General features: G+C 53.5%; 1 protein-coding gene across 4 annotated transcripts in view; it reads left to right on the top strand.

Annotated features, from left to right (window-relative positions):
* LOC100224009 (IgGFc-binding protein) overlaps positions 1–13,629 on the top strand; it is a 53,122-nt gene that overhangs the window by 14,631 nt on the left and 24,862 nt on the right. The window contains exons 15-39 of one of the 4 annotated variants that reach the window (XM_072933139.1): positions 372–643; positions 917–1,000; positions 1,177–1,326; positions 1,930–2,189; positions 2,293–2,377; positions 2,799–2,891; positions 3,543–3,635; positions 4,009–4,250; positions 4,346–4,629; positions 4,741–5,018; positions 5,313–5,911; positions 6,266–6,830; positions 6,983–7,182; positions 7,286–7,666; positions 8,021–8,307; positions 8,713–8,984; positions 9,258–9,341; positions 9,518–9,667; positions 10,271–10,530; positions 10,634–10,718; positions 11,140–11,232; positions 11,884–11,976; positions 12,350–12,591; positions 12,687–12,970; positions 13,082–13,359. In XM_072933139.1, the coding sequence (XP_072789240.1) occupies positions 372–643; positions 917–1,000; positions 1,177–1,326; positions 1,930–2,189; positions 2,293–2,377; positions 2,799–2,891; positions 3,543–3,635; positions 4,009–4,250; positions 4,346–4,629; positions 4,741–5,018; positions 5,313–5,911; positions 6,266–6,830; positions 6,983–7,182; positions 7,286–7,666; positions 8,021–8,307; positions 8,713–8,984; positions 9,258–9,341; positions 9,518–9,667; positions 10,271–10,530; positions 10,634–10,718; positions 11,140–11,232; positions 11,884–11,976; positions 12,350–12,591; positions 12,687–12,970; positions 13,082–13,359 (5,714 nt within the window). The remainder of the gene's footprint in view (positions 1–371; positions 644–916; positions 1,001–1,176; positions 1,327–1,929; positions 2,190–2,292; positions 2,378–2,798; positions 2,892–3,542; positions 3,636–4,008; positions 4,251–4,345; positions 4,630–4,740; positions 5,019–5,312; positions 5,912–6,265; positions 6,831–6,982; positions 7,183–7,285; positions 7,667–8,020; positions 8,308–8,712; positions 8,985–9,257; positions 9,342–9,517; positions 9,668–10,270; positions 10,531–10,633; positions 10,719–11,139; positions 11,233–11,883; positions 11,977–12,349; positions 12,592–12,686; positions 12,971–13,081; positions 13,360–13,629) is intronic. The other 3 variants (XM_072933140.1, XM_072933141.1, XM_072933142.1) reach the window with 3 other exon arrangements.

Raw genomic sequence — 13,629 nt, 5'->3', positions numbered from 1 at the left:
GAAGGGAGTGTTGGAGAGGGGAACTATGAGGGACATCAGGAGGGAGCGCTGGTGATGGCAGGCATGGAGCAAGGTAGAAGGGGCAGGTTCCTGGCCCCTGGGAGAGCGGGCTGAGTTTGGGCAGGATGCTTTTCCTAAGCTGCTTGGATTGCAACTGCCTCAGTTCGTTGTTTCTGCCCACCTGAAACCAGTCAGGGCAATGGTGCCTGTGGGCCATGTGTTCCACCCTTTCACGTGACAGCCACGGTGCCTGTCTTAGTGAGGGATCTGGACTGCAGAAGCTGAGCTTATGGCTGGGGAGGAGGTCAGGAAATGCAGTGGCTGCTGTAAGCAAGCTGCAGGGAACTCAGGGCTGTTTGTCTGCTTTGTAGGTGTGACCCAGCCATCAGCCCACCTGCATCCTGCTCTCCTGCTGAAGAGGAGGCAGCTAACCAGCAGTGTTCAATCCTCACAAACCTCAGTGGCCCGTTCCAGCCATGCCATGCAGTTCTGCCACCCAAGACATACTTTGAGAGCTGTGTCTATGACCAGTGTGCCACGGGTGGCAGCACGGAGCAGCTCTGCAATGACCTGGGGGCCTATGCTGCAGCCTGTGCTGAGGCAGGCGTTGCTCTGGGAGACTGGAGTGCTGGCACTGTCTGTGGTAAGCCTTCTATTCACCACCTTTGCTTTCCTTGAATCTCAGAGACAAGGACTTGGGCAGTTCTGGGGGCAGTACACGGGGCAGAGATTTTCCCATTTATCACATAACTGGCCACTCTGGCGGGCCAGTCCTTGCATGAAGAGACTCTTCCAGCACTTCATTTGCAATTGTGTGGAGACGTACTGGGAATTGTGCAGTATCCCCATTTGCTAACAAATCTCCATTTTCTAACATACCTCCCCCCCTTCTGTTTCTCTCTTTTTCATTCACCAGCTCCCCCAACCTCGCCCCCCTTGCCAGGCACTACAACGCTGCCTCCACACACAACAACATCACCGTCACCTGGGACAAGCACAGGTACTGTTGTCTCCCATCGGAGTTTTTAGTGGCTGTGCTAAACTCTTCCCCCTTGGCTGGCCACTCTTGCTTGTCCACGGGCATGCCATGGATGTACCTGAGCCCTGCTGGACATGGGGAAAAGGTGGTCCCACCCTCACCTACAACCTCTGCTTTCCTTTCTGCACCATGTTCAGCTCCACCAACAGACTGCAATTTTGCCTGCACATTTGACAAGGACTTCTGTGGCTGGGTCCAGGAAGATTACAGCAGCATTGACTGGATAAGGAACAAAGGCCCAACGCCCACGCCAAATACTGGCCCATCCTCTGACCACACAACTGGAGGTAAGAACAGCAGTCAGGACACAGGCAGAGGGGTGTCCCCACAAAGATGGCAACAAATTTCTAACAGTGAACGCAGACCACATCTTTGCTGGCCTTCCTCCAGAGCACTTTGCCCAGTGTCCCTGAGGGCCAGAGGATTGCTTTGGGAGGATCTCCAGCCCTGGCAATCAGTTTGTGCTCCCACCAGAGCAGGCGAGGACCTACCATGCAGGGGAGAATGTAAAGCACAGCTTGACAACCTGTCGGTCTCTGGGGAAGACAAATGAGTCTGTGACTCTGTTACAAGATCCTGTTTTTTTCAGAAGGCAAAGATGAGGGCTCTCCCAATTTGCAGAGACATGTAAGGACTGTGACAATACTATGGAGGTGTTGCCATGTCCCAGTCGAAAGCATACATCTGCCATTGTCTTGAGAGCACATGCATAGAGGCACTCGGGCCTGGGGAGGGTTGTAGCTTGTGAAGGAACTGTGTTTGCTCTTCCCTCCTTTTGCCTGCCTGAAGCTGCAGTCCTGGGGTGCTGCCAGGACTGTGTTTGGGTTGTCCTTGGCTGCTTTGGGTAGCTCTGATGCATCTGTGACAATGTGGCTCATGCTTTGTTTCAGATGGCTACTACATCTTCCTGCAAGGGAGAAATGATACTTTCCCTGGTTCTGTGGCTCACCTGGTCAGTCCAGTGTGCAGCTGGGAAGGAACACTCTGCTTCCGCTTCTGGTACCACATGTATGGAACTGCTAAAACAATGGCCCTGCGGGTGTACGTGCTGAAGGATGATAAGCCAGTGATGGTCTGGGAAGAAGTTGGGAACCATGGAGACAGGTGGCACTTGGGAGAGGTCACAGTAAACACCAAAGGAAGCATAAAGGTAAGGCCACAGGCTCTCACTGTAACCCCAAAGGAACCATGCTTTCTAATGGCTCTTCACACATGCAGCTGGAGCTAATGCTGGGAACCATTCCTTCCCTTAGATTTTGCTGGAGGGAGAATGGGGTGAAGATGTGCGGAGCAACATAGCATTGGATGATGTCTCCGTTGGAAAGGGATCCTGTGCAGGTACAAGGCTTGGCTTAGAGAAGGACAGCTTGCGACATGTCACTGACTGAGTTGCAGGCTGTGCTAGAGGCAGGAGCACAGGTTGTCTTTAGTCCCTGATGCACCTTGTGCTCGAGTCTCCTCTCCTCTGGGAGATTGGGGCACTGGCATTGCCTGCAGTCAGTGTTTTAGTTCACATGTTACAGGCCCACGGGCAAGACATTGGCCACAGGTGCAAAGTGCCTTATCTGCTGCTGTCACCCAGCTAAGCTGGTGGCAGAGCCATGGAGTGGGACAGCTCTGCCTGAGATGACACTTTTCAATCCCTGTCCTGGCTATGCCTGGTCATGGTGTTGGGTACTTCAGAAGGGGGAGGGAACCAGCTGTCTGAAGCAAAACTCCCCTGTTGGTGCACATCTCCTCTAACTCTCTCTTGTGCTAGGTCCATCGACACCAACACCCACGGTCCCCTTGCCAGGTACCACAACACAGCCTGTAATCACCACCTCACCAACAAGCCCCACTCCGAGCTCAGGTACTGCTGTTTCATCCCTGTCTCCTACTGCTCCTTAAAAGTGTTCATTTTGTTTCCTGCATGTCCATCACCATGGGGCATGTTTGTCTCTTCCTTTGTTTCATCTATGCTGGTGGAAGAGTTTTTGATGTGGAGTCACTCTTCTGTCTCCGTCCTGGGCATCTTAAGCCTTTCTGATCATGCTTTTTTGGCTGTTTCTGATGAGTGGACGAGTTGCCTACAAGAAAACTCCCCTGTTGGTGCACATCTCTTCTAGTTCTCTCTTGTGCTAGGCCCTATGACACCAACACCCATGAGAGCTATGCCAGATACCACAATGCAGCCTGTACTCACCACCTCACCAACCAGATCCACACCCAGCTCTAGCACTGCCACCTCCCATCCCCTTCTGGTTCTGCTTGTTGAAACTTTTTGGTTTGTGTCCTCCAAGGCCCATTACATGGGATGTAGTGTGCGTACGGAAGGGTGGTGTGTCTCCTCCTATCTCCCAGCTCTGCTGCTGGTGGTGGCATTTTTGCATAGCTATAACAGAGCCATCCCTGCCCTGGGTCTCTCAGGTCTGTGTGTCAGCTTTTACAGAAAGGCTGGATTAGCTGCTTACAATGGAGGCCCATGTTGACACTTACCACTTCTTCCTCTGTGTCTCCACAGGTCCACTTCCTACTACACCCTCTACTCCGCAGCCTAACATTACAACTCAGGCAACACCAAGACCACCACCAACCACACCTGGGATGACCTCAGGTACTGCTATTATTTGTAGATTTCTGCATCCTCTTCAAAATCCATACTGGGAACATGGTGCATTTATGTTAAAGGGCTGTTATTTGATTTATTTCAGTCTCCCTCAATAATAAGACATACATTGAATCCTCTTCCGTTTCTTAGGGTTTGTGTGGGATAACTGTGCTTCTAGCAATAGGAAGTTTGAGTAGCTTTGAAATGTACGTCTGTAAAAATTAATAGTATCGTGATATAGATCTATAATAACTATTTGTCCTTGAAGCTAATAGACTAGTCATGGACTAGATTGATACTGTTTGAGCAATGTGAGCTGGGGAGAAGAGGCAGTAGGAGGTGCTCAACTGAAAGTTTCCTCTGGTCTTTCCACTGTCAGGCACCTGTGTGGTGGAAGGAGACCCTCACTACCACACATTTGACAAGCAGTTACACCATTTCATGGGCACCTGCACCTACACCCTCTCCAAGCTGTGTGAGAGCAACAGCTCCCTGCCCTACTTCAATGTGGAAGCGGCCAACGAGCACAGGGGAGGCAACACCCGTGTGTCCTATGTCCGATACGTGGATGTGGATGTGGCTGACCAGCGGATAAGGCTGGGACAGGGTGGAGTGGTGACGGTGAGCTTGAGGGGGAGATGTTGTGGGGCTGTGTGACTGGAGAGAACTGTGCCAAATGGGCTGCTCCAATCCTTTCTGGGTTCCTGTCCTTCCAGGTCAATGGAGTGGAAGAGATCCTGCCTTGCAGCCCATCCGCAGGCGTGCAGGTCTTGTCCAGCGGGTTCTACACCATGGTCATGACAGACTTTGGCTTGAGAGTCAAGTTTGATGGGAAGCATCGGGTGGAGGTGACACTTCCAAGCACCTTTGGGCAGAAGGTCTGTGGCATGTGTGGGAACTACAACGGGATAGCAGCAGATGACTTCCAGAACCCAGAAGGGGCAATGGAGTCAGACTCTACCAGCCTGGGCAACAGTTGGGAAGTGTCCAACAACAGCAGGTGGGTATGGCCCCCAGTATCCCTGGGGACACAGTGGGCAAGGGAAGGAGGAGGAGGCACCAGGAGAAGTCCACAAATGACCATGGGGCCCTCCTGCCTGTGTTTCCACAGCTGCTCAGCCGGACCTCTGCCCACCCCAGCCTGCAATGAGACCGACAAGCAACTCATCAGCAGCAGCCACTTCTGTGGGCTCCTCACTGACAGCAGTGGCCCATTTCAGCTGTGCCATGCTGTGCTGAGCCCCAGCAGCTACTTTGACACCTGCTTCTATGACCTGTGTGAGCTGGGGCTGGACCGTGAGACCCTGTGCAAGAGCTTGCAGTCCTATGCAGATGCCTGCCAGTCACTCGGTGTCCAGATACCTGTGTGGAGGAATGCAACCCTCTGCCGTAAGTCCAGACATGGCACTCGGGGCCAGTACTCTCAGGAAAACACAGGACAGGATTGGAAGAGTGAGCTGGGGAATAGGAACTATTCTCCCTATTGGCTGTAGGGATATATAGGTAGATATCAATATTAGAGGCAGCATTTTCTGTTCCATTTTGATTCAGTAAGAAAGAGAATACAAATAGAGCCAAAGAGACCATAGGGAAAAGAGAGAGAGTTACTTTTTCAAAGGGGGTATTCAGCAGAAAGGTGTATTCTGTTCTACAAGTAATTTGCTGGGTCATCTGTCTTGGCAGCGATCACTTGTCCAGCCAACAGCCACTACGAGCCCTGTGCTGCAGCCTGCCCTGCCACCTGTGTTGACCCAAAAGCTCCCTACAACTGCAGCCTGCCGTGCGTGGAGGGCTGTGTGTGCGACAGCGGGTTCCTGCTCTACAATGACCGCTGCGTGCCCAGCCAGCAGTGCGGCTGCTGGCACAACGGGCAGCACTACCCCGTGGGCTCAGAGTTCTGGACAGACGACACCTGCTCCTCCAAGTGCACGTGTCCCGCACGGGGAAGCCAAGTGCAGTGCTTCAATGCCTCCTGCCCTGCGGGCCAGTACTGCGGGGTGCAGAACGGGAAACCCATGTGCCTTGAACACTCCTACGGCATCTGCCACGTGCACGGGGACCCCCACTACAAAACCTTTGACAAGGTGACACACAACTTCATGGGCAACTGCACCTACACCCTGGCCAAAGTGTGCTCCAACACCACCTCCCTGCCCTACTTCAACGTGGAGGCCAAGAACGAGCACCGTGGCAACACCCGAGTGTCCTACGTGCGCGAAGTGGTGGTTGAGGTGTATGGAGAGCGCGTTGTCATCCTCAAGCAGCAGAAGAGCCACGTGCTGGTAGGCAGTGGAGCTGGCTCGAGTGGGGTGTGGCTGCAAGGCAGGGCTGCTTGAGCTGGCAGGGCCTGGCATGTTAAAAGTCCCAGGAACGGGTGGGTTCCCCTGAAGGCAGCAGGTGGCTTTTTTCTCCCTTTTGGGAGGGGCTGGAGGAGGAAGAGTCAAATGGGAAACATGAGCCATGATGATCCCAGTGCAGAACCCAGCACACAGCTCTGCGAACCCCAGGGCTGTTGGGCTGTGAGGACATCCCAGGCAGCTGTTTGCTGTGCCTGGGCTGGCAGCTGCTTTCCCTGGGCAGGAGCAGCCAGGGAGGCAGGGGCAGGCACGGGGCCCACAGTGATGTGTGTGCCGTAGGTGAACAACGTGCGCCAGACTTTGCCGGTGAGCGCAGCAGGCGGAGCCATCATGGTGAGCAAGAGTGGTCGCTACATCGTCCTGGAGACAGACTTCAGCCTCAGAGTGTCCTACGACACTGACCACTCGGTGGAGGTGAAGGTGCCCACCACCTACTTCAACCTGACCTGTGGCATGTGTGGCAACTTCAACAACCGCAGAGACGATGAATACATGATGCCCAATGGGCAGCAGGCCGCAGACTCCAATGCGCTGGGGGAGAGCTGGCAGGTCCCAGACAGTGACCCCTCCTGCGGTGTCCCCGGCCCCTCCACACCCTGCAGTGCAGAAGAGGAGAAGCTCTACCGCTCCGACCAGTTCTGTGGCATGCTGACCACCAGGCCGAGCTCTTTTGAGAGCTGCCACGGCGTGATCAACCCCCAGGACTACTTTGACACCTGCTTGTATGACCTGTGTGCCCTGAATGGTGGCCAGGAGTTCCTGTGTGCTGCTCTGGAGGCCTATGCTGACGCGTGCCAGGCAGCGGGGGTGACTCTTCTTCCCTGGAGGAATGCTACCTTCTGCCGTGAGTACCTGCCTTTGCATTGCCCAAAAGGGAAACGGGCCACACCCTGTGCTCTGAACCTCTGGCCAAAGTGTGTCTTAGGTCTTTCCCTTCCCACAAGGCTGTCCATGGCTGGAGTCTTGCTGGTCCTAATTTTCCCCTTCCCATTGCAGCCCTGCAGTGTCCTCCCAACAGCTACTATGACCCCTGTATGACCGGCTGTCCTGCAACCTGTGTTGACCAAGAAGCCCCACAGAACTGCTCCAAGCCTTGTGTGGAGGGCTGTGCATGTAACTCTGGCTTCCTCCTGAGTGGAGACACCTGTGTCCCTGAGGCCAACTGTGGCTGCCTCTTTGAGGGCAACTACTATACTGTGAGTGAAAACCCCGCCCTGGTTTGCAGACCCCTGCCAGGCCCCTCCTCTGCCTGTCCTTTCCTGCTTCATACACTGAGGTTTGGTGTTCCCCTGCCTGCAGGAAGGCGAATCCTCCGTGAATGAGAACTGCACTCGCCAGTGCCGCTGTGAAGCCAAAGGCCAGATGGTTTGCTCTGCCTTGTACTGTGTCGAGGACGAGGTCTGCAAGATCCAGGACGGCCAGAGGGGCTGTTACCCAGCCAGCACTGCCGTCTGCCACATCTACGGTGACCCACATTACAGCACCTTTGATGGGAAGCTCCACCACTTCCAGGGCTCCTGCAACTACACTGTGGTGACGGGCTGTGACAACTCCTCCCTTGGGTTCAGTGTCACCACCCGCAACAAACATCGTGGCAGCCAGAGCTGGACAGCTCTGGACTCTGTGGCGCTGTCCCTCGAAGGCCTCCACATTGCACTGCGCAAGCACAAGGCAGTCTACGTAAGCCTCTCAGTTTTGTACCTGGGAACAACAGACACACCTGACACTCTTTAAATACCCCTCTGTCCCCCAGGAGAGCTTGCTATTCCCTGAGCCTGCTGCATGCCCACAGAACAGCATGGCAGAGCTCTGAGTGGGGCCATATATGGCTGCTCATGCAGACACGGATTCTTGGTTACTTTCCTGAGCTTTCAGTGTCTCATTGGTACAGTTGCTGCTGCCCTCGTTGGCCTGGGCAGGGTTTTCATGCCAGCAGTGCTTCTGGCTCACTGGCACTACCCCAGTGAGCAGCAGTGACCTCCCAGGGGAGGGCACCTCTTAGTGCTTCTGTCTCCATGTGTTCCCCTTCTCCAGATCAACGGTGCCCTGGTCACCCTGCCTGCTTCTCCTGCCCCCGGTGTGACCATTTCCCTGAGCGGCTCCTACGTGCGGGTTTCCACCAAGCTGGGCCTGCAGCTGCAGTTCAATGGGGACCATGAGCTCCTCGTGAAGGTGTCTGAGAAGTACAAGGGCAAACTCTGTGGGCTGTGTGGGACCTACACTGGGAGCCAGCAGGACGACTTCATGCGACCCGACGGGGTGGTTGTACCCGACTTCAACGACTTTGGAAGCAGCTGGATGGTGCCAGATGATGAGTGGCCGTGAGTCCTTCTTCCACAGTGCACATGAAGGACAGAAGGGAGTGTTGGAGAGGGGAGCTATGAGGGACATCAGGAGGGAGCGCTGGTGATGGCAGGCATGGAGCAAGGTAGAAGAGGCAGGTTCCTGGCCCCTGGGAGAGCACGCTGAGTTTGGGCAGGATGCTTTTCCTAAGCTGCTTGGATTGCAACTGCCTCAGTCAGTGGTTTCTGCCCACCTGAAACCAGTCAGGGCAATGGTGCCTGTGGGCCATGTGTTCCACCCTTTCAAGTGACAGCCATGGTGCCTGTCTTAGTGAGGGATCTGGACTGCCGAAGCTGAGGTTATGGCTGGGGAGGAGGTCAGGAAATGCAGTGGCTGCTGTAAGCAGGCTGCAGGGAACTCAGGGCTGTTTGTCTGCTTTGTAGGTGTGACCCAGCCATCAGCCCACCTGCATCCTGCTCTCCTGCTGAAGAGGAGGCAGCTAACCAGCAGTGTTCAATCCTCACAAACCTCAGTGGCCCGTTCCAGCCATGCCATGCAGTTCTGCCACCCAAGACATACTTTGAGAGCTGTGTCTATGACCAGTGTGCCACGGGTGGCAGCACGGAGCAGCTCTGCAATGACCTGGGGGCCTATGCTGCAGCCTGTGCTGAGGCAGGCGTTGCTCTGGGAGACTGGAGTGCTGGCACTGTCTGTGGTAAGCCTTCTATTCACCACCTTTGCTTTCCTTGAATCTCAGAGACAAGGACTTGGGCAGTTCTGGGGGCAGTACACGGGGCAGAGATTTTCCCATTTATCACATAACTGGCCACTCTGGCGGGCCAGTCCTTGCATGAAGAGACTCTTCCAGAACTTCATTTGCAATTGTGTGGAGACGTACTGGGAATTGTGCAGTATCCCCATTTGCTAACAAATCTCCATTTTCTAACATACCTCCACCCCTTCTGTTTCTCTCTTTTTCATTCACCAGCTCCCCCAACCTCGCCCCCCTTGCCAGGCACTACAACGCTGCCTCCACACACAACAACATCACCGTCACCTGGGACAAGCACAGGTACTGTTGTCTCCCATCAGAGTTTTTAGTGGCTGTGCTAAACTCTTCCCCCTTGGCTGGCCACTCTTGCTTGTCCACGGGCATGCCATGGATGTACCTGAGCCCTGCTGGACATGGGGAAAAGGTGGTCCCACCCTCACCTACAACCTCTGCTTTCCTTTCTGCACCATGTTCAGCTCCACCAACAGACTGCAATTTTGCCTGCACATTTGACAAGGACTTCTGTGGCTGGGTCCAGGAAGATTACAGCAGCATTGACTGGATAAGGAACAAAGGCCCAACGCCCACGCCAAATACTGGCCCATCCTCTGACCACACAACTGGAGGTAAGAACAGCAGTCAGGACACAGGCAGAGGGGTGTCCCGACAAAGATGGCAACAAATTTCTAACAGTGAACGCAGACCACATCTTTGCTGGCCTTCCTCCAGAGCACTTTGCCCAGTGTCCCTGAGGGCCAGAGGATTGCTTTGGGAGGGTCTCCAGCCCTGGCAATCAGTTTGTGCTCCCACCAGAGCAGGCGAGGACCTACCATGCAGGGGAGAATGTAAAGCACAGCTTGACGACCTGTCGGTCTCTGGGGAAGACAGATGAGTCTGTGACTCTGTTACAAGATCCTGTTTTTTTCAGAAGGCAAAGATGAGGGCTCTCCCAATTTGCAGAGACATGTGAGGACTGTGACAATACTATGGAGGTGTTGCCATGTCCCAGTCGAAAGCATACATCTGCCATTGCCTTGAGAGCACATGCATAGAGGCACTCGGGCCTGGGGAGGGTTGTAGCTTGTGAAGGAACTGTGTTTGCTCTTCCCTCCTTTTGCCTGCCTGAAGCTGCAGTCCTGGGGTGCTGCCAGGACTGTGTTTGGGTTGTCCTTGGCTGCTTTGGGTAGCTCTGATGCATCTGTGACAATGTGGCTCGTGCTTTGTTTCAGATGGCTACTACATCTTCCTGCAAGAGAGAAATGATACTTTCCCTGGTTCTGTGGCTCACCTGGTCAGTCCAGTGTGCAGCTGGGAAGGAACACTCTGCTTCCGCTTCTGGTACCACATGTATGGAACTGCTAAAACAATGGCCCTGCGGGTGTACGTGCTGAAGGATGATGAGCCAGTGATGGTCTGGGAAGAAGTTGGGAACCATGGAGACAGGTGGCACTTGGGAGAGGTCACAGTAAACACCAAAGGAAGCATAAAGGTAAGGCCACAGGCTCTCACTGTAACCCCAAAGGAACCATGCTTTCTAATGGCTCTTCACACATGCAGCTGGAGCTAATGCTGGGAACCATTCCTTCCCTTAGATTTTGCTGGAGGGAGAATGGGGTGAAGATGTGCGGAGCAACATAGCATTGGATGATATCTCCGTTGGAAAGGGATCCTGTGCAGGTACAAGGCTTGGCTTAGGAAAGGACAGCTTGCGACATGTCACTGACTGAGTTGCAGGCTGTGCTAGAGGCAGGAGCACAGGTTGTCTTTAGTCCCTGATGCACCTTGTGCTCGAGTCTCCTCTCCTCTGGGAGATTGGGGCACTGGCATTGCCTGCAGTCAGTGTTTTAGTTCACATGTTACAGGCCCACGGGCAAGACATTGACCACAGGTGCAAAGTGCCTTATCTGCTGCTGTCACCCAGCTAAGCTGGTGGCAGAGCCATGGAGTGGGACAGCTCTGCCTGAGATGACACTTTTCAATCCCTGTCCTGGCTATTCTTGGTCATGGTGTTGGGTACTTCAGAAGGGGGAGGGGACCAGCTGTCTGAAGCAAAACTCCCCTGTTGGTGCACATCTCCTCTAACTCTCTCTTGTGCTAGGTCCATCGACACCAACACCCACGGTCCCCTTGCCAGGTACCACAACACAGCCTGTAATCACCACCTCACCAACAAGCCCCACTCCGAGCTCAGGTACTGCTGTTTCATCCCTGTCTCCTACTGCTCCTTAAAAGTGTTCATTTTGTTTCCTGCATGTCCATCACCATGGGGCATGTTTGTCTCTTCCTTTGTTTCATCTATGCTGGTGGAAGAGTTTTTGATGTGGAGTCACTCTTCTGTCTCCGTCCTGGGCATCTTAAGCCTTTCTGATCATGCTTTTTTGTCTGTTTCTGATGAGTGGACGAGTTGCCTACAAGAAAACTCCCCTGTTGGTGCACATCTCTTCTAGTTCTCTCTTGTGCTAGGCCCTATGACACCAACACCCATGAGAGCTATGCCAGATACCACAATGCAGCCTGTACTCACCACCTCACCAACCAGATCCACACCCAGCTCTAGTACTGCCACCTCCCATCCCCTTCTGGTTCTGCTTGTTGAAACTTTTTGGTTTGTGTCCTCCAAGGCCCATTACATGGGTTGTAGTGTGCGTACGGAAGGGTGGTGTATCTCCTCCTATCTCCCAGCTCTGCTGCTGGTGGTGGCATTTTTGCATAGCTGTAACAGAGCCATACCTGCCCTGGGTCTCCCAGGTCTGTGTGTCAGCTTTTACAGAAAGGCTGGATTAGCTGCTTACAATGGAGGCCCATGTTGACACTTACCACTTCTTCCTCTATGTCTCCATAGGTCCACTTCCTACTACACCCTCTACTCCGCAGCCTAACATTACAACTCAGGCAACACCAAGACCACCACCAACCACACCTGGGATGACCTCAGGTACTGCTATTATTTGTAGATTTCTGCATCCTCTTCAAAATCCATACTGGGAACATGGTGCATTTATGTTAAAGGGCTGTTATTTGATTTATTTCAGTCTCCCTCAATAATAAGACATACATTGAATCCTCTTCCATTTCTTAGGGTTTGTGTGGGATAACTGTGCTTCTAGCAATAGGAATTTTGAGTAGCTTTGAAATGTACGTCTGTAAAAATTAATAGTATCGTCATATAGATCTATAATAACTATTTGTCCTTGAAGCTAATAGACTAGTCATGGACTAGATTGATACTGTTTGAGCAATGTGAGCTGGGGAGAAGAGGCAGTAGGAGGTGCTCAACTGAAAGTTTCCTCTGGTCTTTCCACTGTCAGGCACCTGTGTGGTGGAAGGAGACCCTCACTACCACACATTTGACAAGCAGTTACACCATTTCATGGGCACCTGCACCTACACCCTCTCCAAGCTGTGTGAGAGCAACAGCTCCCTGCCCTACTTCAATGTGGAAGCGGCCAACGAGCACAGGGGAGGCAACACCCGTGTGTCCTATGTCCGATACGTGGATGTGGATGTGGCTGACCAGCGGATAAGGCTGGGACAGGGTGGAGTGGTGACGGTGAGCTTGAGGGGGAGATGTTGTGGGGCTGTGTGACTGGAGAGAACTGTGCCAAATGGGCTGCTCCAATCCTTTCTGGGTTCCTGTCCTTCCAGGTCAATGGAGTGGAAGAGATCCTGCCTTGCAGCCCATCCGCAGGCGTGCAGGTCTTGTCCAGCGGGTTCTACACCATGGTCATGACAGACTTTGGCTTGAGAGTCAAGTTTGATGGGAAGCATCGGGTGGAGGTGACACTTCCAAGCACCTTTGGGCAGAAGGTCTGTGGCATGTGTGGGAACTACAACGGGATAGCAGCAGATGACTTCCAGAACCCAGAAGGGGCAATGGAGTCAGACTCTACCAGCCTGGGCAACAGTTGGGAAGTGTCCAACAACAGCAGGTGGGTATGGCCCCCAGTAGCCCTGGGGACACAGTGGGCAAGGGAAGGAGGAGGAGGCACCAGGAGAAGTCCACAAATGACCATGGGGCCCTCCTGCCTGTGTTTCCACAGCTGCTCAGCCGGACCTCTGCCCACCCCAGCCTGCAATGAGACCGACAAGCAACTCATCAGCAGCAGCCACTTCTGTGGGCTTCTCACTGACAGCAGTGGCCCATTTCAGCTGTGCCATGCTGTGCTGAGCCCCAGCAGCTACTTTGACACCTGCTTCTATGACCTGTGTGAGCTGGGGCTGGACCGTGAGACCCTGTGCAAGAGCTTGCAGTCCTATGCAGATGCCTGCCAGTCACTCGGTGTCCAGATACCTGTGTGGAGGAACGCAACCCTCTGCCGTAAGTCCAGACATGGCACTCGGGGCCAGTACTCTCAGGAAAACACAGGACAGGATTGGAAGAGTGAGCTGGGGAATAGGAACTATTCTCCCTATTGGTTGTAGGGATATATAGGTAGATATCAATATTAGAGGCAGCATTTTCTGTTCCATTTTGATTCAGTAGGAAAGAGAATACAAATAGAGCCAAAGAGACCATAGGGAAAAGAGAGAGAGTTACTTTTTCAAAGGGGGTATTCAGCAGAAAGGTGTATTCTGTTCTACAAGTAAT

Source organism: Taeniopygia guttata, chromosome 9 (genome assembly GCF_048771995.1).
Source record: "Taeniopygia guttata chromosome 9, bTaeGut7.mat, whole genome shotgun sequence".
NCBI classification, from domain to species: domain Eukaryota; kingdom Metazoa; phylum Chordata; class Aves; order Passeriformes; family Estrildidae; genus Taeniopygia; species Taeniopygia guttata.
This window is presented reverse-complemented; position numbering and strand designations above follow the sequence as displayed.